The sequence below is a fragment of the Suricata suricatta genome, chromosome 8, assembly GCF_006229205.1.
Source record: "Suricata suricatta isolate VVHF042 chromosome 8, meerkat_22Aug2017_6uvM2_HiC, whole genome shotgun sequence".
Classification (NCBI taxonomy): Eukaryota; Metazoa; Chordata; class Mammalia; order Carnivora; family Herpestidae; genus Suricata; species Suricata suricatta.
This window is the reverse complement of record NC_043707.1, coordinates 120,445,090-120,473,063: the sequence shown is the minus strand read 5'-3', so window position 1 is coordinate 120,473,063 and position 27,974 is coordinate 120,445,090. Positions and strand designations below refer to the sequence as shown.

Below are 27,974 nucleotides of genomic sequence, written 5' to 3'. Positions count from 1 at the left end.
CAAACGCCATGAAATTTTGTCAAGCAAAAATAGTCTTTATTCAAATTTAATGGAAACAGGGGTCACTATACTTTGCAAGACGGGGAAAAATAAAATTAAAAAAAATTCTTTTCCTTTTCTTTTTTTTTTTAATATAAAACAATATAATCACAATACCAGAATATGGAACTCTACAGTTTGTTTCCTATGGGTTACTGCAGGTATCAATTTTCCTCGACTGTGCTATTCACAACTTTGTTAAGTCCAAAAGTATGAAACCAAAGTGGTAGGAAACTTAAGACTTAGCACTTTCACTAAATGGCAAACATCAAAGGGCATCAATTCGAGGGCAAAAATGGCTGAACTCACCGTACCTACCTATGTCCCGTTCCAGCCTGAGAGCCATCCAGGTACTGAGCTCCCTGTGGGCAAGGCCAGGCCTGAGGGCCGAGGCGTTCTGGATATTCTACTGTGGGCCAGGAGTGAAGGGGGTTTTCAGAGAGAAGATTGTTTTCAGTCGAGCAGGGAGGCCTGGCGCCAGGAGGCTTTACGGAGAGGAAGCACTTAGATTTAACAATCGTAGACACACCAGTAGGGAGTTAAAAATGTACAGCAGTGACGTATGTTCTCCTTCGCTCACTTGTGCTACGGCTACCAAACACGTACAAAAGACTTCTCGGGGAGTCCCAGCTGTGCTCGTAGCCAGTTAGGACCGCGAGTGGGACCTGGAGCGGGACCGAGAGGGCGATCTGGACGCAGACCTGGATCTGGACTTGGACCGAGACCGGGTTTTGGAAGCGGACTTTGATCTGGAGCGGGACTCTGACGGAGGGTTTGGTTTGGACTTGGAATTGGACCTCGACCGGGCCCGGGCCTCCTGGCTGGCGCTGGCATCCGCACTCTGCCCCCGGCCCTCCCTCGGGCCGGACTCGGCCTGGGCGTGCTCTCGCTCCTTGGAGGCCGAGCGGGAGCGCGAGCGGGACTGGGAGCGCTCGGTGTCCTCCTTCTTCTTCTTCTTGCTGCCGCCGCCGCCGCCGGACTTGCTGTCGCGCTTGCCGCCCCGCTTCCGGCCCCGCTCGCTCTTGCTGCGGCTGCGGCTGCGGCTGCGGCTCTCCTCCCGGCTCCTCTTCCTTCCCTTCCTCTTGTCCTTGCTCTTGCTGCGGCTGCGGCTGCGGCTGCCTCCCTGGCTGCGGCTGCGGCTGCGGCTCTTGTGTGGGCCCTTCTCCTGGCTGCGGCTCTTCTCCTTGCTTCTGCTCCTGCTCACGCTCGCCCGCTTCTCCTCCGCTCGCCTCTCCTGACTCCGGCTGCGACTTTTACTCTTGCTTTTGTGCCGACTGGGACTCCGGCTCTTGGACTTGCCGGCGGCGTCGCTGTTCTGGACCTTCTCCTCGGCGTGGTCTTTACTCTTGCTGCGGCGCTTGTCGGCGCTGCGGCTGCGGCTGCGGCTCTTGTCCTTGCTGGGGCTGCGGCTCTTCTCCTTCTTGCTGCGGCTGCGGCTCTGGCTGCGGCTGCGGCTCTTGCTCCGGGAACGGGAGCCCGACCTGAGGAGACACGGGGATTGGGGTCCCGGGTGACCTCGTGACTGTGAGGACGGGACACGAACGGGAAGTGTAGGGCTTGTGGCAGCCCAGGATGGCTTTCTGAACCCCGATTCCCATGAGGGAACGCTGGTAAAGTGGTGGAAACCCGAGTGGGAAGTGGTTCAGGCGCGGCCTGTGGACCTCCTTTGCTTATACCAAGACGACCCACCTGGACCGGGACCTGCTCTTCGAGTGACTGCTTTTGCTGCTGCCGCTCCTGCTTCTGCTCTTACGAGAATGTCTGCTCCGGGAACGAGACCTAGCAGGAGACACAGTGATGAAAGGCTAGCCCAACACAAAAACGTTTTTCAATTGAAAAATATGTACAGCCCTGGCTGTGTCCAGGCTCAGTGTTAGAAAAGAACTCTCTCCAGGGTTCTAGACTCGAAGACTGGGTACCCGCATGGCCTCTACCTGAACTTTAGAACCTCTAATCCAGACTCTGCGTCTCCCCCAGACCCATTCTTTTTGCTGGGTTCCTTCCTTATTTCTGCTGCTGCCACTGTTATTTTACCCAGTTTCCCATGCCACAAACTGTAGCCACCCCGGCCGCTTCTCTCCCACCTCGTCCTCATACACTCACGATTCTGCCCCCTCCCCTCCAGTCCACCCACCTCTGCTGCTGCCCCCCGACCAAGCCACCACCATCTCTCTTGGTCCCTTAACAGCCTCCTCACTAGCCTTCCTGCAAGAACTTTTGCCCTTAGCTATCAATTCACTCACTGTGACCAGACAGCGTTTTTAAAAAACACTCTCCAAGCTTTAAAAAAAATCGTTAGTAAGCCAGGACTTTGAACTCTGCTTATTTTCTACCACAGTAACCAGGGCTCCTTAGGGGGACTGACTGATTCCAAGTGTAGGGCAGGAACGCACAAGATGGCCCTAGAACATCTCGTCGTGGCAGGAGGAGGAAACGTTCGAAGACTGCTGGGCTCCACCACCTGTGAGAGGACTGTTGCCAAGAACACTGAACCTGTATCCCACTCACACCTCTCGAGACATAACTTCCAGTTTACTGGGAAGTGGGGATAAAGTACAAGTTCAACGTTATCAAGAGGAAACAGATAAATTCAAATGTGGGCTATTACAAAAACAAAAGTCGATGTCAGGACAGGGGGTGGGGTTGGAGACCTAACAAGCTCTTGGATTACAAGACTGGACTGGGTCCTGGTTGGGAGAGAAACGAAGCTATAAAGACACCCATGCAACCACTGGAGAAATCTGAAAATGGCCTGGGCAGAAGAGGACTTTCTGAAATCACTGCTAAGGTTCTTAGGTAAGGAAACTATGTGGTCATCCTCACTTTTGGAGACACATGTTGAAGTATTTAGGGGTGAAGTGTCATGTCTTCAACTTCCCTTAAAATGTTACAGGCAAAGTGAACGTACAGGGTGTGTGCATAAATATATATACAGAGAAAGAGGAAGACAGAAGGCGGCAAACTACGAACTGTTGAAGCTAGAAGGAGGGTACGTGGGTATTTGTGAGCTATTCTTTCAGTTTTTATGTTTGAAAATAATTGTAATAAAGAATTTGAGAAAATACGGAGTAAAGCACATTCACGTAAAAACCAAAAAACCAAAACAACAACAACAAAAAAAACCCAAGACACTGAAGACATAGGAGCCAACCTGAAGGGTTCCCAATGACCAAAACCAGAACAATTTGAACATAGACAATTAGGACTGCAATAAATGAAATGTTATTAAATATGTAAACATCCAAGAATTCATTCAAAATGATATTAAACCATCATCATTACCTTTGGGGAATCCTAGAGCACTTTTATAATTCTAAAAGTTGGCAAATAAAGGTGTCAAAATTTTATTTTGCATTTCCTACAAAAATTATATTTGAGAGTAACAAAGAGTGGAAATCACCACTGACAGAATTATAGCCTTATATATGCAGAAAGAATGAGGAAATTAGAAAGTCATCCCATGGCAATGACAACCGAATGGCTCCCGGGAACGATGATCAGTAGCTGCTGAAACGACCAGGGGGACTGTTGATGCAGGACTTTGTAACAGATGGCTCAGGCTCCCGGCTCTGGACACCGTGACGCACACTACCCCTTGTCATCTGACGCGGGCCATCCAGGCAACACACAAGCGATGCAACAAGACACATAAAGTACTCCTTACAAAGTACACTTGCTAATAGAATACTGGCTTTCCTCTAACTGCCCTGAGCTCTGGCTCTGAGTTCACAGGGAACATGGGAGACAGGAGGAGAACGGAAAAATATCAATCACCATGAGGATGCAAAGGGAAATCTCAGCTACCAGAACATATTCAAAGCAGGCAATTGTTTCTTCAACTAAATGCATGGAGAATAAAAACAGGACCAAGGAGGGCACACCTATGATCAAAAGGAGTTAGAGACATGCCATCTAATGGCAGTGTGTCGAGGACCCAGCTGGGGTTCTAATAGGAACAAACCAACTGCAAAAATACACATTTGAGGTAACTGGGAAAATGTGAACACATATTTGCTGGCTGAGATATGGCACCACGATTATTGGATTTAGTCCGATGTGCACGCTGAAATAATTACATTACAGGTGCAATGACAGGATGCCCAGAACTGCCTTAAAATGAGGCAGGGGGAGGGGTAGTGAAACAAGACTGGCCAAATAAAGCAATACAGCTGGATAGGTGGCAGGCGTAAGGGAATTCAGGGCTCCGTAAGCTATTTTCTCTAATGCTTTATGTATCTGAAGTTTTCCATAAGAAAAAATTAAACAGAACCAAAGCTGAAAAGCTTAGAAGTCTCTAGCGACTTCCCACTGGTCTTAAATCCTTACTCTGGCCCTTTTCTGCCTCCTCATGTTGCTCTCCTCCTGCTGCCCTCACCCCCTCTCTGCCCGCCCCTCTGGCTTGCCTGTGGGGCTCAGCATCTAGGACGTAACCTTACAGAAGCCTCTGCAGTTCTCCAAACTAGTGTTGTGTACATTTCCTTTTGACACACACTTATCACAATGGTCATTATTTACTCAATGCCTCTTTTCTTCACTGGGCTGAGCTTCAGGAGGGCCCGGACCGCACGCCGTATTCACAAGTGCCTGGCCTAGTGCTGAGCAGCTGAGAACAACAAAGGCTTCACTCACGAGGGGCCGGAGTACCTGACAAAGTAACCAGAGGAGCAGTGGCCACGTCTGCCCCCAGTAAGGGTCTGAAGTGGGGTACTCAAGAAGAAACATGAAAAGAGGTCACGGACACCTGCCTCAGAAAAAGAAGTTTGATCTGTACTCATGATGTAAGAGTTCGTTTTACAGATACATGTTTGGTCCGAAGTGGAGTCACTGAACCAGACAAAACCACGTTTCTGAGGATGACAGGAGACAGAAAAGGGACGGTCCCTCTGTGTGCTCAGCAAAAGCCCCACCCCCAATGATCAACCACAGTACCTGGAGTGACTCCGGCTCCTGGAATAGGACCGGCGGCGTCTGGAACCGGGCTTGTCTTCAACTAATCGGATTTTTCTGCCATTGACTTCAGTTCCATCTAACTTTTCCAAAGCTCTTTTCATATCGGAGTAAGACACAAATTCAATCACCCCTTCATTTTTACGTCCCTTGTGAGCATCTGCATAGGTCACTTCTCCCGCCTGACGCATATAATCCTACAGAAACAAAAAACCCCCAAAAGGTTATGATACATTTTGTTAAAATACCTAATTCAATTATAATTAGGGAGAGAATCTTAAGTAGGAGGGGCATCTGCTCAACATGGGGAGCTCGATCCCATGACCCTGGGGTCATGACCTGAGCCCAAATCAAGAGTCAGACGCTCAACTGAGTGAGCCACCCAGGCTCCCCTAACTAAGGTTCTTTCTTTCTTGCTTTCTTTCTTTTTATTTTAGAGAGAGAAGAGCACGAACAGGGGAGAGAAAGAGAGGAACTCAAGCAGGATTCATGCTGAGTGCAGAGCCTGATGCAGGGCTCAATCTCACAACCCTGGGATCATGACCTGAGCCGAAATCAAGAGTCGGAGGCTCAAATGAATGAGCCACCCAGGCGCCCCTAAGGTTCTTTAAAGCATCAGGTGAGAGGTAGATGCAGTAAATATTTAATGGTTTCTTATGTGTGAATATGAAGAAAGTGTTTAACTATCCTTTTCTACATTTTATACAGGCAAGCTTTTTGTTTATAGCATCTTTAGAGGCTCATGTCACCACATGAGTAAACGTAAAAGTTAAGTCTTTTATGTTTCATTATAAATCCTTGTTTAAAAACATGTCAGATGTTACAAAAGGTCTAGGGTAATATAAATACATAAAGGGATTACAAGATTAGCACCTCAGTTTTATTTAAAATTGCTGGTAGGGGCACTTGGCTGGCTCAGCAGAAAGAGCATATGCGACTCTTGACCTTGGGGTGGTGAGTTCAAGCCCCACGAAAGGTATAGAGATTCCTTAAATAAATAAAACTTAAAAAAAAAATTAAATGAAATCGCTACTATACTATCTCTTCAAAACAAAGGCAACAAAACAGTTCTGTCAAGCTCTGGCTTCAAAGGTTCAATGACTACCCATGTTCCTTCACTGTAAGCCTCTCTCTGCATTCTTTCTGAGAACTTAGCATAATCTAGTGGGAGAATACAACAGGCTAGATAAACACTACAGTGAAGCACGAACAAGATGTGATCAGATTAGTGTTTGAAAAGATCATGAGAGTTAGAGAAATTTAGCACTAAAGATTTTTGGCTAATTTTCCTGTATTTCTTTGCATGTAGGATACACTTAGCATTTGCGGAATGTAGACATATTCCACAGCAATTTATTTTTGTTACTGATTTCCTCTCTTTTACAGAGCTGCAAACACTGAACACGTGCCATCTGATACCTTCCTTGTTCATTTGCATAAAATGGTTACATACGTAATCTTCATAATCCGTGTACTCAGTACTATTTCTGAGGATTTCCAAATTGTTGGGACTTTTAGACTATGTATAGTCACTTGCTATTATTCATAATCCAGGAATGCCTGTCTTTGTGGAAAATTTCTTCAACTGAATTATTTGCAGGAGTGGGGGTTCTGGGTAAAAAACAGGGAATGTGTATAATTTATCATCCAAATTTGGACACACCTGAGACTGAGTGAGGAGGCTGGTAAGTTATACCAATGCCAGGACTGTCCTGAACAGGTCAAGACCTAGGAGCACTCCACTAAAAGTGCTTTTACTAATAGTTTAAAAAATGACTTTTGTTTTACACTGCCACACCTCCAGATTACTAAAAACAGCAGTTAACTCTTAAACGTCTATTGTATGGATAGGTATGATTTAATTAAAGTCCTAACTATAACCACATGTAGAGGATGTAATTATTTCCCATTTTGCAGAACAGAGAAGTAGAACATGCAGACTAAGTAAACTGCTTACGGTCATTCAGGCAGTAAGTGAATGAGCTGAGGTCTGAACATAAGCAGCCAGACTGGAGAACCTGAATTAACACTGCCTGCCCCAACCCACGGGTGAAACGACCAAATCTCCAGGCCCCTGGAGGTGTTCTACTACAGAAATTCATCTCCACACCATCATCATGGGCTGTTATGAACCTACACATTTAAAAACCGATAGCCCTTCAATTTATTTTTGCATTTTCTTGACTTGGGCTTTTATATCAAATGGTATTCATTTCTCACAATAACTTTTGAATAAAAATGAGTATTAGTCTTATTTTTATAGTTGAAAAACAGGCACAAAAGGAAAGTAACTGGAAGTAAATAACTGACAAGTGGCAGAGCTGGGATGCACCCCACACAGGCGGGCTCGAGAGCCCCGCCCGTACTTTGACTCTCAAGGAAATCCGCTCCAGTGCTCTCCTTTCTAGAGTGCAACTACCAAAGGTACGGAAGTATTATGATCAACTGAAGATACTGGCTAGGCTCCATTTTAACCGAAAGTCTGAAAGCCTTTCCAGTTTCTACTGAAACACTCAACCTTAACCCCCAGAACCCTGGGGCCGCTCTTCCCCTGAGCACAGTCCTGCCGGTGGGGGGTGGGGGGAAGGGATATACAATTGCTTTGATGAGGGGCAACCTGGGTGGCTCAGTTGGTTTCAGCTGAGGTCATGGTCTCACAGTCTGTGAGTTAGGACCCCACATCCGGCTCTGTATTAGCAGTGCAGAGCCTGCTTGGGATTCTCTCAATCTCTCTCTCTCAAAAAATTAAAAACAAAAAAAATTTTTTAAACTGCTCTGGAGATCTAAAACTGTGAATATAAGAATTGTAACTACGTTTTGTTGAACCTGAATATACTTGCTCATTTCACTAGAGAGGACTTGTCTAATGATGGGACTCACAATGAGAAGACAGAAGTGTGAGTATGCTTCACGTCTGTCCTCCGGAAACCATCCGGGCTAAGACACTACGTAAGCCATTCTTCCTTACTGGGCTTAAAAGCACTGTTCTCAGAAAACCAGCTGGGACCAGATCAGTATGCTGGATTGCCAACACAGCACTGGACCTTAATCTTTAACCTTAAGACTCTTTCAGGACGAATATTCCATGAAAGATAAAAAAAACTACTTCTGAAAGAACCTGAAATTAGACGTTCCTTCTCACCAATGAGGAGACTCCCTGGTAGCGGACACAGACCTGCTGTGTCACAGCTAATGCTGCAGGAAACACTTGCAACGTTGTCTTTTATCGGGTGAGACCGCACAGTGGCATCTCTCTACACCGCTCTCTGCACAGCAGACAATTTCATCCCCCACAGGCGGTCTTTAGGGCGATGGTCCCCCAGTGCACAGTGGTAACCAGAGTCTGAGGTCTTTTGTACCAGTGCAGAACTTAAAATTTTTTTTTTTAAATTTTTGCGTTTTTAGAAGATTTTATTTTTAATAAAAGCAATCTCTGTACCCAACATGGGGCTTGAACCTAGAACCCCGAGATCAAGAGCTGTGTGCTCTACTGATGGAGGCGGCCAGGCGCCCTGGAACCTTTCAAGAACCCCCAAATGCTCTGGGGAAACTTTCACACTTGTCATCCCATTACGCTCTCTGCTGCTGGCCGAGGCCTGCACACGGCCACCCCTTTCCGAACTGTGACTCCCGCCCACCTCATCCCAGAAGGTTAACGAGGCCCAAACCTTCAGGTCCTGCCAGCTGCACCGACTTGACAAGTTCTCCACGATAAGCCTGTACTCCGTGCGGGTAGGAGGGCCGTACTTATCTCGGCCGCTTCTTCTGTAACCATATCCACCTTTGGAAGGTTCAAATAGATAACATGACTTCAGTGGAGGAAGAGGAAGAAGTGACCCAGCACACGGTCCCCTCAAGTGTACCATTTACCCCCACCCCACAACACAGCACGTATTCTTTTGTTCTAGCCCCACCCCTTATGCTAAACTAGATTTTTTTTTTAAAAAAAAGCAATCAACTAAACATGAAATTTAATTTAATTTACAAAGTAGTAAGTATATATATATTAATATTATATTTAAAATTAACATGCATAAATTAAAACTATTAACAATTTAACAATTTAGAAATAAGTAACCAAATTACTAAATCAGTTACTGGTGTTACTCACAGTGATTAAAGATTTTGTGAATATTTTATACGAAAAAAAGATTTTCAGGCACCTATTTCAGTTTAATCTCATCTGTGTCTAACCCTTGGGGTCCTCACCACCCAGGTCTAATGGGGAAAGGTTGCGGTCGTCACATGGCTTCCTGTTTTGGTCAGCCAAGGGCCACAATGGTTCAAAGAGCCACGCATGGAAAGGTAACCCAAGGTCAGCAAATGGAACAGGCAGTCATCTTAGCCTCAAAGGATTCTTTTAATTAAAACATTGAGGTCTTTGTTAAATCTATGTTAAACAATTGCATTACAGAGAAAAAAAACAACACAAACACACATCATTAAACATATTTTAAAAAGTATTAAAACAAGAACTTTATGTCATTAATTAAATTAAAATTAAACAGTATCAAAGATGTTTATTTGCAATTTTACATTTAAAAAGATACAGAAGTTATAAAACAAATGGCTTAAATATCAATACATTTCAGTGTAACATTAATTAATTAATTACTTGTAAAAAATTAACATTTAACAGCAAAGGCATGTATGTCATCGATACAAATGCCCTTTTAAATGCTTACTGCGTCCAGAACCGTAACTGCCATCTCGACGTGGGCCGCGGGCATGCTCAACAATTACTCGCTCACCACAAAGGTCTTTGCCATTTAGCTCGTAAACAGCATCATCTGCATCACGCAGATCATCAAACTCCACAAACCCATACCTAGAAGAGAGCAAAGAGACTCCTGGTTGGCACCGCTCCGACACCCGGCTTCACTACCGTTAAAGAGAAAGCAATGAGGGTCATGCTTAGCAAAGGTTAGGTGGGTTTTGCAAACTAAGGATTGGCTTTCTCTTCCTTTTGGCTGAAACCACTTTGCTTTGTGCCAACAGGCCCCGCCAGCGGATAGGGAGACTGCTCAAGGTAGACGCCTGTCTTTCTAGGAGGCGGGCTAACACAGAGACACCACTTCCTTTGTTCCCCATGTAGTTTTGGTGACAAGTGCACAGACCTCCACAGGGGACGCTTGGAATCAAGTATCAAAATACGGAACTCTACACCGTTTGCTCTTTCAACTCACATAAAAACTCCTCTTTTTTAGCTTCAGCCCCCATGTGAGACCTTAGAGAACAACGAGACCCACATGCGGGCACTGCGCTTCAGGTAACATACCAGGTAAAAAACTCACAGCACCTCAAAGCTCAGTGAAAGAAAAACCTTTTAAAGTTCCTTCCTATTCTACCTAAACAAATTAGTCACACGTGAATTAACTGTTTTAGAAATTATCAGTGGGAAAAAAATATTCAGATCTGTTCACTTCCTCATGATTTGCAAACTCATTTTCATGAGGTTTTAGGTAGGCTGGAATTCTCCAGCAAAGAGATTCGGTGGTTTAACCCATTTCCGAAAGAAGATACCCACCCCCCCAATCTTACTGATGCCTGTTAAAGAACACAACTTAAAATACTAAACAGCACATGTGTAAGGTATTTATAAGCAAGGTTAAACACCCTATAAACTATATTATCAATAAACTTTCAGTCTGGTCTAACAACACGGCTATGAAGTCTAGCTTCATGACCACTACCTATGTGTAAAAACCAAAACCATGTTAATGATTATACTTAATCACAAAGGAAAGTCACAAGCAAGCTCTTTAACAAAGCTGCACACACAGGCAAACACTGGCTAGCGCTCTGCTGTGTCCAAACACACCGGAACCAAGCACAGGTGACCAGGCTTGCCAGAAGTTCATCCGGCCTGAGCAAAATTATTCCAGCTTCCTTAGCAGGTAACGCTGTATTCAGCAACATGCTGAGTGAGCGAGAGAAATCCAGAATTGCGAAATTTTCCCTTTACTGAAGAGTTCCTTTCAAACAAGAGTCTCCTGAGGGGACAACACGCAGCTGACCACTTTGGTGGGTTCTTTATGCTGAAATGTCTATGAGCGGCATTCAAACTTCAAGTGATGGACACATCCGGTTGTTCAATGGGAAATGTTTTGCAGTAACAGTTCGGAAGCCATGTGGCTCAGTTAATGGGCTGTGAAATCTAAACCAGGATGTTATGCTTCTGTAAGGCTGGAACTGCCATGCGGCTTAGGGAAGAGTGATTCTAAGTGAGGTCCTATTTGACAAAAGTAAAGCCTCTCTCAATCACTGACTTACTATGTTAAAAAGTGCCTTAGAGTCACTGAAAATCTGTAGTTGATAATACACTGTAGCTGCTTCTTCCTTTCCTAAGAATGGAAAAAAGGAAAGCTGCACTATCATTTTTAGAGACAAAATTAAACAACAAACAAATCTACTCTCTACTTCGGTTTATCTCTTGATGGATCATAAAACATTCCCCTTCCCCCAAAGTGCCTTCCTTAATTTAGTTGTCAAGACTGGTCAGAGGTCTGTTTCGACCACAGAATCACTGACTGTGGCATCATACGGGCAAGAGCGATGCGAGAAAACATTCAAACCGGGCGTGCCCCTCCCAAGAGTGGCCTGCTGGCTCGGCCCCAGTCACTGACCCTGACTCCTCTAACGTGATGTCAGAAGGACAACACCAACTCCCAGAGACTGAACAGATGGCAGATCTACCTAAACATCTTTTTCAAAATAATTAGGACTTTCAGCGACCCGAGGGTCAGAGAATGCAAGACCCTAAGCTCTGCCAACCATCCGGAAACAGCAAGCCCAACTTCTGTTAGCGACAAGTGATGCGATGTCGGCCCTCAGGGGGAAACGCATTCTCCCAGACTCCCAGACCGGCCTGTGAACACTCACTCTATTCCACGGCTTCCACGCAGAACCCATCCTGACCTGGGAGGGAAGGTAATGGCAGTCTGTTAAATGGAGGGACAATTATCTAAAAACAACAGTTAATGCTCAGACCAATCTTTCTTTGCAGCTGAGGCTGAAGCAAGGCATACCTTGCCAATAAAATTCTTCCCCGAGTCGGAGGGACCAATTTGTGTTAGGAGAGGAAAGCAGCCCTTGCAGTCAGTCCTTCCCTAATATTTACTTCTAAGTGGGTCACTTTGTAGACACATTTCTGGGTTATCCAAATCACTTATTAAAATAACTACCTTGAGGTCAAATTTATTTTACAGGAAAAGTTTGGCTACTACTCCCCAAAACTGACTTGGGAAATTTTAAATTATTATTTCTTAGTCAACCCTATGCCCGACATGGGCTCAAACTCATGACTCCAAGAGCAAGAGTTGCACACACTACTGACTGAGCCAGCTGGTCACCCCCATTTGGGAAATTTTAAATGTCAAAGTCCAGTCCAAGGATTAAATCAGGCATGTGATTGTCCCTGCTCTTGGCCAAGGACATGCTGGGTGGGTTTGGAAGATTAAATCAAACATCCTCTTGCATCACAAACCATACCTGCTAGGACTCCTGTTCTAGAGCAAAGTAAAGACCAGATCAGTGTGGTTGTTCTACCACATTATTGTTCATTTAGGTTTGCTTTACTGAAAGGATGACTTTGTTTCATTCAACGTGCAGTGAATGGGTTCCCCAGGAAAGGCAGGAAGACTAGAGAGTAACAGTAAAATGTCACCGAACATTTATGAAGTAATCTCTATATAACAGACAATGTTATCTTACATTCTCAGTACCCAAGAGCCAGGTACTACTACAGTGCCAAAGAACGTGCATAATAAGACAGCAGAGCTGGTGTTCAAAGCCTGTGGTAGGACTCCAAAAGGCAAAACCCTGAACTACTAAGACTGGAATAGCAAGAACTGGCCTGGGTTCTAAACCTGGTTTTGCTATCAACCAGCTCTGACAAGCAGATCTAAATCATTTTATTCTCCTGGATCTTAGTTTATCTGTGAAATAGAGGAACTATACTGCATTTCCCTCAGATCTCTCCTAACATCAAAGGTATGATAGGTAAATGTTAAAATGGGATAATTTTAGCCAATATGGTAGCATCGGGTGAATACAAGAGTGGCAGATGGAGAGGGATAAATTTAGTTTTCATCATCTAGAGTACCTTTTAAAACTGTTTGTTTGGGTCCCAATTTTAGTTTAAAATTTTAAGATCTCTGAATTAAATTTTCGTGCCTTCAAGATAATAAAGCTCTCCCTGGTAAATAATGTCAGAGGATCTTTCTAAATGGATGGGTAACATCCCTTTGTGCTTTGTAGCAAGTAACAGGAAACTAATTTCCCCAAAAGCACTCTCCTTTTGAACCCTTTTGTCAAAGTAAGGAGGGACATAAAGCACGCACGTGCATGCAAACGCACCGTACGAGTCGGCAGGTGTACATGTGAGCACACCGTCTCTGGTGTGACCCGTCAGCCCCACAGACACAACCGACAGATCTCTCTCCAGTTGTAGACACCCTTCCCCTTCTACTCTGTTAAAACCCACCATCTTTCAAGAATCCAGTATGAGAATAAAGAAAATGAAGGAATTCATGAGAATGAGCTAAGAACAAATTTAAAAATCCCTCCATGGCAGGGATTGGTAAGAGTAAAACAACAACAAAAACCCTTCCAATGCGCCTCTTCTTGCTTTACTCCCAGATGTCCTGTCTCTCGCCCCCCAGCCCCTGCCCACGCCTGTATGAAAGAAAAAGCATGGTCTATTAAATACACACCATTTTTCAGTTAAGAGAAAAACTTTCAACATTTCTCTGCTACTGCCTTTTCCCTCTTTTCCTCTGGGTCGTGTTTTGTGCTGACAAGTTCAGCCAAAAAATATGATGGGAGTGCCTGTCATTTTCACCCTAAAGATTGGGGGCTGTGATTGTTCCCAAGTACAGACAGGTGTCTGGAGGCCCAAGAGCCACACCGAGTTACGCGGGCTGTTCTCCACTCCAGTGCAATGCTCCCACCGCCAGTGCTCCGGGCCCCAACAGCGGGTGCACTGCTCCGGCTCTCAGAGCTCTGCCCCTCGGGAACTGGAATCGTACGGTTTTAAAACAAAAGCACTCCAAGACTTCACTTTCTGGAAATGCGAATCACACTTTTCCACCCAAGAATTATCACCTGAGCCTGTACTACTGCTAACTAGGCTTCCCTGGGCCCTAATCATCTACACCAGGGGCCCGAGGACACCACTCTGCAGGCCCTCCCGAAGGGCAGAGGCCATCCCCCCTCTTTCAGAATGGCTAAGGTCCTCGCTGTCTTCCAAATGTCTTCACTTAACAGGGAGACTGGAGAAAAATCCTGTCTGGAAACAGGCGTGCAACTTGCTCTGGAAGTGTGCCATCAAGCTACCTGGGCAAGGCACGACTAACAGGGCGCTCGGGATGGGCTAACTATGGGGGGCGGGCGTGAGGAGCAAGGGAAAGCCAGCCTCCATGCGTGTGCCTGCGATCACCCACCAACACTGCTTACCGAGGGGTACGCCTTGGTGGTTCTCTCTATAAGAAACATTAGCCCCTTTCCACGGTAGGTCTCTGCTCACCTTTGTCCTACAACTGTGCCACATGCTTTTCTTTGTATGTGGACATGACAGTCCTCAGCCAACCATCAGCAGGATGTGAGTTTTGTTTTCCCAATGTGGTGAGCCATTCCCACATTCACTCATTTTCCTTGCAAGAACCGAACCTCTCCATGGCTGGTCAGGATTAGGGATGTTGCTGTAGCCAAGGAAAAATTTTCATCTGTTGAAGTTAACCCATGGGGTGGCTTGAACCCTCAAACTAGGGTCAATGGCACTGTTCTCTAAGGGCAAGGCCCTTAATCTACCCTGAAAGAAATGGCATTCAGTGAACAGGAATCAAACAGCTTTCTTTCAAAGGACTCAGTGTTGGTCCTATGCTTTAGTCAACTTGGTGCTAGGAGGTGAAGAGTCAGGACACGCTGACGGGCTAGTAATTAAAACGGTAATCCGTGCATGAGAACTGTAACTGCCCCCATTCCAAAGGTCTGCGACATTCCGGGGAAGCAGTGGTTAGGCCCTCAGAGTGGAGTTAAGCAGCGACACCTTCACTGCTCTCGGTCACCCGTGATGGCTGCAATCTGACTTTCCCGGTAACGGTGGGTTGTTTAGGACCCACAAACCGGGAGCTCCTACCACACCAAGTAGGTTCCTGAGATCCTGCCCTATCTGAGATGGGAAGGAGGCTGCTCTGGGCATTCTGGCCTCCCCTCTCTTTAGCCTCAGAGGAGGGAGGGCCATCGAGGCCGCCCGGAGAAGGTGGATGACTTACCCGTGCTCACTGAGTGGCAGAGCTGGGGTGCGACTTCAGGGCTCACCAGTACCCAGTCTGGGGCTCTTTTCACGTCGGCAAACTGGCAGTTCCCGCACACCAAGAGCTCTCTGATTAGAGCTAGTGTGGATTCCTGGTCTGCAAACGCTGGCCACAGCTCAGTCTGCACTTGGTCATTCCCCACCTTCAAAGAAGAAAACCTACCTCATGATTTCTCTCTTCTGGAGCCCCTGACCATCTAACTCACTCCTGAGACTCAGAGTCACCTCTGACCATTCCTCTCTGGTTGCCCATTCAGTCTGCTCCCTAGTTCTACAGGTTTCTCATCTGTCGGGCCCCTGAGGCCATCTTCTTCCTGTTTGATCAGCTCACTTAATTCCACATGAACATGGCTATTCTTACTTAGCTTATCTCTTGACATGTAGCAGGGAAAGCCAGCTCCTATAGCATCCTTTTGCTCAGAGGCCTACAATGACTCCTAAATATCTTTGTTTAGACCGTTCTCCAAACCTGAATGCCTTGCTTACACAGGGGGAAGCAAATCGATCTTCTTCCACGGACTTGAGAACTTCTCCTCTATGAAGTATCACACCCTCTCCTGACTAATCACCTGAGCACCTCCTTAGCTTGAGCATTTCCATTCCATTTTATGTTCTACATGACATTGCTGTGGCCTTTCAAGGACTTGTTCTTTTTTCTTTGTGCTGATCCTCATTGGACTACGTGGTCTTAATAACAAAGACTAATATTGAGGGTAGTACCTGGCACATGGTAAATAATTTGGCTCTTATATTCCATTCATTCCTCATCTGTTGACAATGTACTACTATCAGTATAATTATTCCCATTTTACAATTGAGAAGGCTGAGGCTTGGAGAGGTTAAGTTATTGGAGCTCATGAACGGTGTGGCTGGATCCACCTGACTCCAGACTCCCGCTCGGAACCACAAGGTTGCCCTGCCTCTGTGAAAGCAAACGCTGCTTCTCTCCCAGTCCGGAGTACACCCCTTTGCATTTAACAAATGCTGCTGCTTGACTTGATAATCTAAACTCAGATAAGCCAGGTTGTATTCAAGTTTTTTTTTGGCAAGTGGGGTAAAGTCTCCAGTGAAAAAAGAAATTGATCTTGGGGCAAGGTGAGGCACCTCTAAACCTGGGGTATGTGACAACCAGGTTACTTTCACTCTTGTCTTTTGGTTCCCATTAGCCAGTGTCAGCCATCTGGTCCTTCCGAAAACATGTGTGGGTTCAGAACATAACAGACTAGAAGAATAGAGGAAAAATAAGATTATTCTGTGCAATCCCCATTCTGGAGGTCCCACAACAACCCCCGGAATCTGTCTTTGGTTTTAAGGCTCAGCGAAAATTAGACCAGCCTAAAGATGACAGAGAGGCCCAGAGGTGGTAGATGTGAATGGATATGGACAATATCACAGATTTAAGAAGGATGCATTTAATTAGTTTTGTAAGAAATGGTGACTGGGACCAAAAAATATAAATATAGGCATGAATGGTATGGAAAAAAAACGGACCAGAAATCAAAGAACACTATATGGTTCACAGACTTCCAACTACCTCAGCGTTACAACAGCAATCAGGAAAGTCCTTTGCAGATGACGGGCAGCTAGGATCTGATTTAATTTTAATTCCAAACTACTATCAATAGGACTACTCCAGCCCACCAGAATTTTCCTTCAAATTCCTCCGTAATGATCTTCACAACTCTAGGGTGTACTGTCGGCTCACAGATGACACGAAGACTCCCAGCAGGTAGGCGCCTTGCCGAGGCTGCCCAACGCCTGGAGTCCTTCCTACCCTAAAGTCAACATTCATCATCACCATGCGCCCCTGCTCCCATATACCAATGGAAAGATACGGTCCAAGGAGCGGACACAGTTTGACAAATGCCCACATGAATATCAGCATCTTAGGACAAATATTAAATAAGAAATAGGATTTTTGTATCTGATAGGTATTGATACGTAAGTTGTGAACATTTACAATCTAAGTTACTAGTGGAACAAAACCTAGTAAAATTACCAAATTTTATAGTCTATCAAAGCTGTGGAAAACAGGGAAAGGTAACATCATTAGGGATGCTAGCCCATCTCTAAAGAAACAGTCATGTACTGGGGTGAAGAAAATTAATAGGAACATTCAATATCCTATATATTAAGCAATAAAACAATCCACTGTATTTCTACCCTATAAAACAGGAGTACTCCCAGAAAGTAACACACTGGTGAGCAGTTTGTGGGTCGAACTATTACAACTATAACCCATCATAACGTACTTTGTGGACATTTTAAACTCAACATGGCCACTTTCTTCAAAGGGGGTAAAGGGCAAACGATCATGCCTGTGTCCTTTTCAATTTTCTGACACTCAACACTAAGAGTAAATGAAATTAAAAGATCCCACAAGAAAAGGGGTCAATTATTCCCTGATGACCCACTGAAGATCATGAAGACAATCACAGATTAAAAAACAAAACAAAACCCTCAAGAGATGAACGTCATATTACCAATTTAGAAAAAACTCTCGGGACTTAAAAGTTTACTGTATGTTACTCATTCTTAAATGAAATAAAGGTTTACAATCAGCAGACAGTGCTATTTGACACAAAAGCTACACAAAAACCCAGTTCATACTTACCTCTCCAGGGTACTATGAGTGGGTGGCAGCTGTTAAAAAGTCTCTTAGAGGTTACACCTCTGGGGCCATCTTGGCTGTCCCCACGTCCCTCATAACCACTCACAGTCCCTGGGTTGCAGCCAGCTTCGTTTCCTTTTTGGTTAAAGATGCCACTTCCTATGCTATTTTGCAGGGATGCCCTTCCCTTGAAATCAGGTGTTTAATTCATTTAGTATTTTAACACAATTCTCAAGTTCTTTTAACATCAATGGATCAACAGCTTCTTTTCATCCACATGAAGTAACTTTTCTCATAGTCAATGCTTCTGCTCTGCGGCTCCTACTCCTGTGCCTGAGCTTCCCGCTTGCCTCTTCCATTCCTGAAGGCCGGATTCAGACCTCCCTCCTTTGGTCTCCCTGCTTTATCTAGGTTTGTGAGGTCTGGTTACGAATGCCCCCCATTCTGGCATCCAGGCCTACAGATGCGGCTGGGGGACTTGACGGAGGGATAACAAGTGTTGTTTGGGTGCTTCTTCAGGTATCATGTGTGGTTCCAAGGCCTCCAGACTTTGATCTCAACACACAGGAAAGGTCACGTGGGGCATTACCTCAAAATATGGGCATGCGAATCCAGAGCACAGCCTGATCCTTCGCCTTCGGGTTACTCCAAGACCAGACAGCCCGAATGATAACGTGACAGAGATCATTTAACTGCATCTCCTTGCACAAATCCGACCCCAGTCAGCCATGACAAAGCTGACATCACCTTACTGCTCTTCAAAGAGCAGTCTGAGAGTTCACTAGCAGTTTCCATCCAGGACCAATGTCAAAAAAAAGTACTCCCTGTCTGATTTTTGGCAGTAACTTTAGCTTGTTGAAGATTCTGAAGACTGAATAGGCTGTGGAACCTAAACTACCTTCTCCACCTTGGACACAAGTGCCCAAGCAACAGGACTGAATCCTCTGGAAGGACACAGCACGAGAGCAGCTTGGGCTGACATTGCTCGTGCTGTATCTGGCGTGGGAACAGGGAAGAGCTTCAGTTTCTAGAGTTGTCAATAACTCATTCTGTAACCTTAAGCCACTCATGCCTTGGTTTCCCCATCAATACAAACTAGAGACCACACTTGTTTCTAGAGTGCATTGATGTATGCAGTTGGAAAAAAAAAAAAATCACACAAGTGCTGTTAATGTTTTTTAAAGTTTTGAAATTTCAAGTGTTAGCCTACAAATTTATAAATACCACCCCCGATAGTATTCTCTCAGACACTAGGAGCACCTTTCTTAGAACAGCTCAAAGGACAGTTTTGTTTAAGTTACTTGGAAACATCCAGAAATACTGGGAACCAAAAACACATTTTATCTAGTCTACATCCTATGCTTATTTTATTATTATTTTTAATATTCATTTTTGAGAGGAGGGGAGGGGCAGAGAGAGAGGGAGACAGAGATTCTGAAATAGGCTCCAGGCTCTGAGCTGTCAGCACAGAGCCTGACATGGGGCTGGAACTCATGAACCATGAGATCATGACCTGAGGTGAAGTCAGACACTTAACCAACTGAGCCACCCAGGCGCCCCTCCAATGCTTATTTTTTTAAAAAAGGGACAAGTATTTCACAAGGCCCTTTTATTCATATGATAAACACCAAGACATTAAAGCGAGGAACAGGGGCTTAAAATGACTTGACCAATTAATTACAGGTAATGCTTATTCTTATCGCAAACTGACTGGGAAATTAGGGCCACAGAGTGGTAGTCTCAAGCCAGGGAATTCATGCTAGCAACCTGTGGTCAAAACTGCAGTATGGTGTTATCCGTTGGCACTGATTTTTCAAAACGACAAACTTTAAAACGACCCTAGTCTTAGGAAAAATAAATGATAACATACTTAAATTTTGGATATCAGCAGACTTCCACGAGAGACCTCAGTATAAAAATAACTTGGTCACATTGTAATAAAGTGTCCCATTTCTCATTATCTCTAGGTTAAGGAAAAAAGTTCTTGGTTAAGACACATGAGACCACTCGCACCTGTTAAATTAGCAAAGATGTTAAAACAACACGTGTGCCCATTGCTGGTGAGGCTGCCGTGACAGGTGCCATTCGCTGCTGGTACTAAGTAACCGGCACACAGCTTTTCTGAAAGTTATTTGGCATCATATGCGTTGAGAGCCCTGAAAATGTTCTTTCCTGCTGTGACACATAAATTTTATTTCACAGAATCTGTCCCAAGGAATGATAAAAATGCACATGATACCCATCACAGCGTTATTTTTAACAACCAGAATTTAGAGATGACCCAAGAGGAATGGTTGGGTAAATCATGATTCAGCCATACAATGAATTTTCTGCAGCCATTAACATGATGTGTGTAAGATTTTTATGTAACAGAAAAAAATACATGAGATAAATTAGGCAGAAAAAGTGGAACATAAAAGTGCACATAAGACCTTATGTTAAAAGGATTTTATATTTATTTTCTAATCAGTCAAAAATTTTTTTTAAAAAGTTCTCAAATCTGTTATGCTTGGTAGGCTAAATAGATGTAGTTTAAAGGCTGCAAGATAACATCTTCTTATACAATTTTAAACATTCTAGTTAAAAATCATATTATTAGATAATTTATAATGAAGTGTTGTTGAGAGTTCAGAAAAATAGGAACTCCTAAACACAGCAGGTGAAACACAAACACTCTTTGTCTAGAGAGTAATGGAAACCAATAGGTAGCAAAAATCTTAAAGACGTGTGTACATTCTGACTCCCAAAATCTACTCAGAACTTACCCCAAGATTTTATATAAAGAATATTCAACACAGTGGTTTAAAGCATAAATTAGCAGAAAACCGAGGACAACCCAAATGTCTTACAACAAGGTTTTAATTCTGTCCATTAGATAACGTTATAACATTTATGTGAGACTACTATGAACCCCTTAAGAATCAAGTTGCAGGAGAATGCTTAATGACAAAGGGAAAAGGGTCAGGCTCTTAGGTAGAAACAAAGGCTACAAAATAGGATGTGCAGCATGGCCCCAAGTTTGGGGGGGGGGGGGGAAGATGGAGAAGCATAAGAAATGCATGTGTGAGCCAAAAAAGGCAAAGTCTCAAAATGGAGACAGTGTCATCTTTGGATGGTTATTTTTTGTCCCCTGTATTTAAACAAAAATTACAATAAATATGCAAACATTTTACAATCAGAAATAAATACATGCTATTTTGAAATGCTGTAAGAATGAAAGTGGGTCTGTGAATACGCAAAGGTCTCAAGCACTCCTTTAAACAAAACTGTTTAAATTTCTTCTTAGACATAAAATTAATTTAGAACCAAATGCCTTATTTTTCTTTTAAGTTTTTTTTTTTTTTTGAGAGAGAGAGAGAGAGAGAGAGAGAGAGAGAGAGAGAGAGAGAGAACATGAATGAGAATCCGAAGCAGGCTCTGCAATGTCAGCACAGAGCCCAGTGTGGGGCTTGATCCCACGAACCGTGAAATCACGACTTTAACTGAAATCAAGAGCTTAACCAACTGAGCCACCCGGGCGCCCCAAATGCCTGACTTTTCTTAACATAAAGATTCAAAGCCTTGGACCCTAAGAGTTCAAATGTGCCATTATTATTATTATTATTATTTACACTTCAACCATGTGCTTTTATTGTATGTCAATCTTAGAATTATTTAAAGTGGATGCAAAAATCCTGAATAAAAGATTAACTGATTCAATTACTATCATAAAAAAACATTATACATCATAATCAGTTGGGTTTAATCTCAAAAATGCCAGGATGGTTCAACATCTAAAAATTCTGGAAATGTAATATACCATTGTTAAAAGGGAAACAAAAAACAATGATCTTAATAGATGCAGAATCTGATAAAATCTAATACTCATTTATTAGTAAGAAACTTCTGGTACAATCAAGGTAATTATCTTAACCTAACAGAGGTGGTCTCACATGTGCCATTACTCATTCAAAAATTTTTTTAAAATGTTATTTATTTTGAGAAAGAGAGAACAAGCAGGGGAAGGTCAGAGAGAGGAAGAGAGAGAATCCCGAGCAGGCTCCACACTGTCACATCTGTGAATAAGGAGATTGTAATCCTAAGCAGAAATCGAGTCAAGCGACTTAACCAACTGAGCCACCCAGGTGCCCCTCACACGTGCCATCATTTTTGAGGGCAGAACTACTTGTGGACAAAAAAGTGGTGGGGTCTTTAAAGGGAGAGCGTCTGCTTTTACTTTGCCATTTCTGGCACCCACAAATTGTACTGTTATCACAAAAATGATAAAGCATTTATCTCTTATTTGGTTGTGGGTGAAGATAATCTGCTACAGTTCAATTAACCAGAAACCGCACCTGGAACACTAGCCTGATTCTACTTCTGCTACCACCCTTTTAAAGGGAAAGACAAGAAACAAAAGGAGCTCCCATCAAGGGCGTGGAGAAAATCCCCACGTAGCTTCTGGGGTTAGCAGGGGTTCATCTCAGTATCTAAAATCTAACAATGCTCTACGGCCAAGGATTTGACTCACTGAAAGAGTCTTAACATATTACAAAAATTAAGTAAGGTACCTTCCACTTAAAGGAATTTTCAAGGAGGAAGAAAACAAAAACTTCCTGGTAATACTTAAGATACTGTGAAAATTCAATTAAACGGACCAGGACACCCTTAAAAACCCCAGCTGTTCACAATTTCACTGTAATATGAAGCACAGGTGTGAAACTTAGAGCCAAGTTTTTCTGGAGGGTTTTAATTCATGCCTTTAGCCACCTTAAAAATAAAACAAACAAAACAAAAACCCTCAATGATTTGGAGGTTTACCTGTCTAATTACTAGGCAAGTAAAATAATCTTAGGGTGTGGTAAGTTAAATTTATTAACTATGATATGGAAAAATTAGGAGCTAAAGATCTATGACTGGAACAAGATGTTGTGGCAAGAGAAACTACTGTATTAAAAAGTCTTCTACACTTTACATGAAGCAATTAATAAAAAAAAGAAAGCCCACAGAATTCACAGATTATTCACAGAATAATCAAAGGCAGCAAAAGTTACCAGAGTTGGAAGGCTACAGACAGGTAGTGTTGACATTGTTGCTTTCTTTTTTTTAATGTTTTATTTTATTTTTTATTTTTTTGAGAGACAGTGTGAGCAGGGGAGGGGCAGAGAGAGAGGAGACACAAAATCCGATAACAGGCCTCAGGTTCTGAGCTGTCAGCAGAGAGCTGGATGCGAGGCTCGAACCCACGAACCGTGAGATCATGACCTGAGCGAAGTCGGATGCTTAGCCAACTGAGCCACCCAGGCGCCCCAACATTGTTGCTTTCTTGACCCTTGGTCTCAGAGTGGCTCTTGGAGTTAGCGTGGCAGGTATGAATGTAGGAGACTTTAGGAGATCTGGAGTGGTCTATATGGTCTTGGGAGATCTACATTATTGTGGCGGGCAAACTGAACCACCTTTCTAGGAGTTTTCTAAAATAAAGGCAATCTAGATTACGGTTGCCTGGAATAATAAAATGGCAGGCAACGAACTGTTGCATACCTACTTTTTTTTTTTTAATGTTTACTTATTTTTGAGAGAGAGGGAGAGAGAGACACACACACACACCCACACACCCACCCACCCACCATGAGCAGGGGAGGGGAGAGAGAGCAGGAGACACAGAATCAGAAGCAGGCTCCAGGCTCTGAGCTGTCAGCACAGAGCCCAATGCAGGACTAAAACTCACTAATAGTGAGATCATGACCTGAGCCGAAGTCAAACGGTCAACCGACTGAACCACCCAGGCGCCCCTTTTGCATACATACTTTCTAAAATTCCAAGAGGAACCATAAAGTCCTCTCCTGGTCACTGAATTTCCTTTGGAGAACTCGTCTGGTGCCTCATACACCAGTACTTGATGCCTGTTTAATTATCTACTGTCTGATGATAGATTTCACTTCTATAAATTTGAACTCCTCAGCAATTCATCAAAATCCTATCCTACCAAAATCTGCTTTAGCATTTCAATAACTAGTAATTATGATCCGTGTACGTTAAAAACGCTACTCAGGGAGACCTACTATCCTTAGTGTCCAGAACCATAAGCTCACGTGTGTTCTAAGTTGTGCCATCTTTCCTTCTGTTCCTCTCCGACTCCTGTGCACTTTTGCAATCTAGTCCAGTCAATTCTTGCTCGAAATTCATCTACACCACTGGTCCTTCGCTCAGCAGTCACTTTTCTCTGGAGGGATCCCCGAATACTTCAGGGGTGCCCATCTCATTGTCATACCTGCCTCTCAATCCCTAAAAGGATTTCCCATTCCTCAACCTTCACTCTCCATCACAGGTCTCACACAGATCACGGCTTGGCAGAACCATATAAATGAACAGATCATCGAAAGAGACAAAGGTATTTATAGAGTTCTGCAAGGATCTGTCCTTTCTCACATCTTACCGTCTTGCAGATTGCTCAATTACTCCCTCCAGAGCCGTTCAATTCCAACCCAAGATTTTGGATGCTCAGTGTAAAATCTTAGGGTTGATGTTTGTCGTTACATTTCTAGATCCTTGGTGAGACTCAATCCAAGCTTGGTTGCTCATTATTTCTCGAAAGTGTTCCTAAGAGGACAACCACCTCCTCATCACTGGTTATGACATACATTATTCTCACTTTATTCCAAGCCCCACTCAATTCATTCTTCAAAGACTATTTCAAGCAAATCTCTTCAAACAAAGCATTCCAAGTTTACTTGAGTTTAAAGGGAGAGCAAGCATTTCTTAACTCAAAGTGCACATGCCGTAACTATCAACAATTTACTCAGGAGGAGAGGGGTTTTTCTGCTTTCTCTCCAACCCATTTATCACACACTAGCAGGAATCTTGTTGGTGGATTATCGATGGATTTGTTCCATTAACCACTTTACCATCAACATCAACAATTTCCTGCTCATTATCACTTGAGTGACTTTAGAAAACAGATCTCACCAAATACGCCTCGTATCATCAAAAGGTAAGCTGTCTCCAAATGCTCACAGACAAATCTATTTGATTAGTTACCACTTACAGCTATAAGCCAAACGCGTTACAATGATCTCTAATGTTCCTTTTCTGTGTGGATGAGAAAATTTAAGAGTCGCAGGAGTAACCTGCCCACGAATGCTAAGTGGTGAAGCTAGGACTTGACCCAAGCCTGTCTGGATTCAAAAATCATGCTTTCCCCACAAAATTTAGTCAGTCTATCAACTTTGTTGGCCTCTGAAGAAAACAGGATTTTAACTTGATTTTTTCACCTATGTATCACAGTAACAACAAAAACCCACTTTATCTAGTAAATTCATTAAGAACCGAAAGCTCTATGTCCCAAATGAGTAATTTCCTAAGCCTTTTACTTTAGAGTTGTGTACTCCAGGGACTGAGCCAGCCAGGCGACCCCATAATAAACACTTTGATGGAGGGCACTCTCTTTAGTAAGAAGATGATTCTTCCAAAGCATCGTCCTGAAATTACTTTTAAAACCCAATCAACAATATGAGTGTATGGAAGCTACCAATTTGTCTCAAACGTGCAACTCATACCTAGGTATTTTTCATAACTTAAGTGTTAGTCGCTAGCATTCCACTGGGGAGTAACCTGTAGCCATACCAGACCTGTTGCAGAGGTCTTTTATTTCTTAACAAGCCAAACGTTTCTCCAAAACTCAAGGTTTAGCCCTTACATGTTCCCCCTACTCCTTTAAATTTTTATAATCAGGTCTTTGAAGTCCTACCTAACTAACTTTCCCTGGCTCTCATAAGATTTCCTCCTTCAATGTCTTCTCCAAGCAGGACTCATCTGTTTTCCCGGAAACGTGTGGCCCCTGCTGACCCTGCGTTGCCGAAGTAGAAGAGGAAAAGAAGAGACCATACCCGGGGAGGCAATAAGTTAGCGACTTCGAGCTGTGAATCCGTCTCATTAACTAGTTGACGCAGAGACTAGCCAAGGTGGCCATGATTCTCTAGCAAATTCTACAACGACAAAGTACTTATTTTTTTGGCCAAGTTGTAGAACGGAAACCACACCATGGAAACTCCGCACGGAGTTTTAAAGATAACGAATTACGACTTTACTCTTGTAGAGGGAGCGGCCAAGGCTTTCGGCACGGCAAGTCGATACTTTCGAAACTGTCACTAGACTACTCACTCAAACCTGAGTCTCCCGCCCAAAAAAGTGTGACACATGCGAGTCAAAAAGGGGCCTCCCTCCAGAGCTCCTGTCCCCGGTAAAGATGCGCGGTGACCGTCTGATCCACCACACTGGGCAAGAGGTGAAAAGGGGGCAGGAAATCCTGTTTGTTTATTTCCAGCAGCCCTGAGAGCGGGAAAGGTCGGTTTCTAACCGGAGACGAACCAGGCCCCACTGGCGGGGCCTGGGTAGGAAAATCCCAGGCCTCCTCGGGACCTTGGAGCCGTACCCTCCCGCCTGGAGTCCCATTCCCACTCGGGTTTTCCTTCTCCCCGTCCCACTCAGATCCTCACCATCATTCCCATTATCCCTCCACCACCCCCACCCGCGCAGGCGCAGTGGTAACCAGGGCCTACCCGCGCCCCGGAGGCGCCGCGACTATGGCGGAGCCGGAGCAGGCCGGTAGCAGCTCCGCGCCGGGCAGGAGTCCCTCTTCCGCGCCCGCGGCCTCCCCGCCACCGCCGGGGCCCTGTGCCCACCCAGCCGACCCCTCTTCTGCCCTCCTCACGCCCTCCTCACCCGTTCTTCAGATCCACCTCCAGGATCTTCCCGTAGCCCTTAAAGAAGCGCTCCACATCGCGCTCCCGGGCCTGGTAGCTCAGGCGGCCGATGTACACCCGCGGCATCCCGGCAACAGTGGCTGCAGCTTGGCCCGGCCCCAGCCCCCCTTAGGCGGCGGCCGGCGAAGCGAGAGCGCGGCGACAGCGACGGCAGCGGCGGCGGCAACGGGCGAGCGGCGGGACGGACGCAGCCGAACCCCAGCGACGTACGCGAGCACGCAGCCTGCGAGCGCGCGCCTCCCGCCTTCCCCGCCCTCCCCTCAGGCAGAGGGTAACGGGAGGGAGCGCGCGTTCGCTTCCCGCCCGGCCAGGAGTGGGGGCGGGGCTTGCCCAAGGGCCCTCCAGCGGGAGGCGGGGCCCGATGATCGACAGGCGGCGCAGGCGGGGCGAGCGGCCTCCGCCTCTCGGCACGTCCTCTCGCGAGCTCGCTGTGGCTGGGCCTGCACCGCCTTCCGCAGCCGGGTGGCTTCGCTTCTCCCCCGGAAGTGCCTGCGGCTCCTCCCGCCCTGCTAGCGATCCTGCTTTTGTCCTTTGAACCGGGAGTGGTTTCGACTTCTGAGCAGGAGCTTTGGAGTTAAGACGGGCTTCTAACAGACTTTGTATCCGTGACCTTGGGCCCGTTTCGCGCCACTTCTCTGAGCCTCGCTGGTCTTCTCCCTACCAAGAGGATGGTAATTCCAACCTTCCAGAGTTGACTAGAGAATTATGTATGAGAATACGTCAAGCACTTCGTACTGTTCCCAGCACATCGCAAGTGCCCAATAAATAATAATATTTTAAAAATAGGAAAATTGGAAGAGCAGTGTGGAAAGTGGAGAAGGCTGGGGTTTTGGAGCTAGATTAGGCTTGACACTGACTAAATTACTTGGCCAATTTAACTTATTTTCTACTGTAAAATTAAAATAATTTATCCCACTTCAATTGGACTGCCTGGGGTCACTAAATGGGGTCGTATATATGGAAGGGTATCCTGCTTGGAACAGTATCTGGAACGTGGTAGGAACTCAGTAAACATTGGTTCCCTTCTCACTAACCCAATTTACCTATAGCCACAAATAAGTTTTGTTTGCTGATTTATTTTTAAAATTATATTTTGAAAAGATAACTCATTAACTGGTTCAAAGGATACAGCGAAAAGTCTTACCATCTCTGACCTCTGGCCACCTAGTTTCCCTCCCCCAGAAGCAAACAATGCAATGTTTCTTAAAAGTTCTTTGGGAGGTACTTTACACAAATGAAGCAAAAAGTAGTGTACTATTTATACAGTTTTGCAGTTAACTATATTTTGAAAGTCATTCCATCAGTACAAAAAGAGCTTCCT

The 27,974-nt window shown here is 44.6% G+C and overlaps 1 protein-coding gene across 1 annotated transcript; it reads right to left on the bottom strand.

The window, feature by feature from the left end:
- Positions 1-14: 14 nt before the first annotated feature.
- SRSF4 (serine and arginine rich splicing factor 4) lies at positions 15-26,877 on the bottom strand. The gene is made up of 6 exons (XM_029946441.1): positions 26,613-26,877; positions 9,672-9,814; positions 8,655-8,767; positions 4,969-5,183; positions 1,729-1,818; positions 15-1,520 (listed from the first exon to the last, which is right to left on the bottom strand). Exons 1-6 carry the CDS (start codon positions 26,717-26,719, stop codon positions 686-688), a joined length of 1,503 nt encoding a protein of 500 aa, XP_029802301.1. The 5' UTR covers positions 26,720-26,877; the 3' UTR covers positions 15-685.
- Positions 26,878-27,974: the final 1,097 nt, after the last annotated feature.

Bases quoted from the DNA above. Each gene is read 5' to 3' on its own strand.
- SRSF4 (XM_029946441.1), bottom strand. From the start codon at position 26,719: ATGCCGCGGGTGTACATCGGCCGCCTGAGCTACCAGGCCCGGGAGCGC. The intron at 9,815-26,612 runs GTGAGGAGGGCG...GCTCTCTTCTAG, and splicing joins GAGGTGGATCTGAAGAACGG to GTATGGGTTTGTGGAGTTTG. The intron at 1,521-1,728 runs GTGGGTCGTCTT...GTGTCTCCTCAG, and splicing joins AAGAGCAGGTCCCGGTCCAG to GTCGGGCTCCCGTTCCCGGA.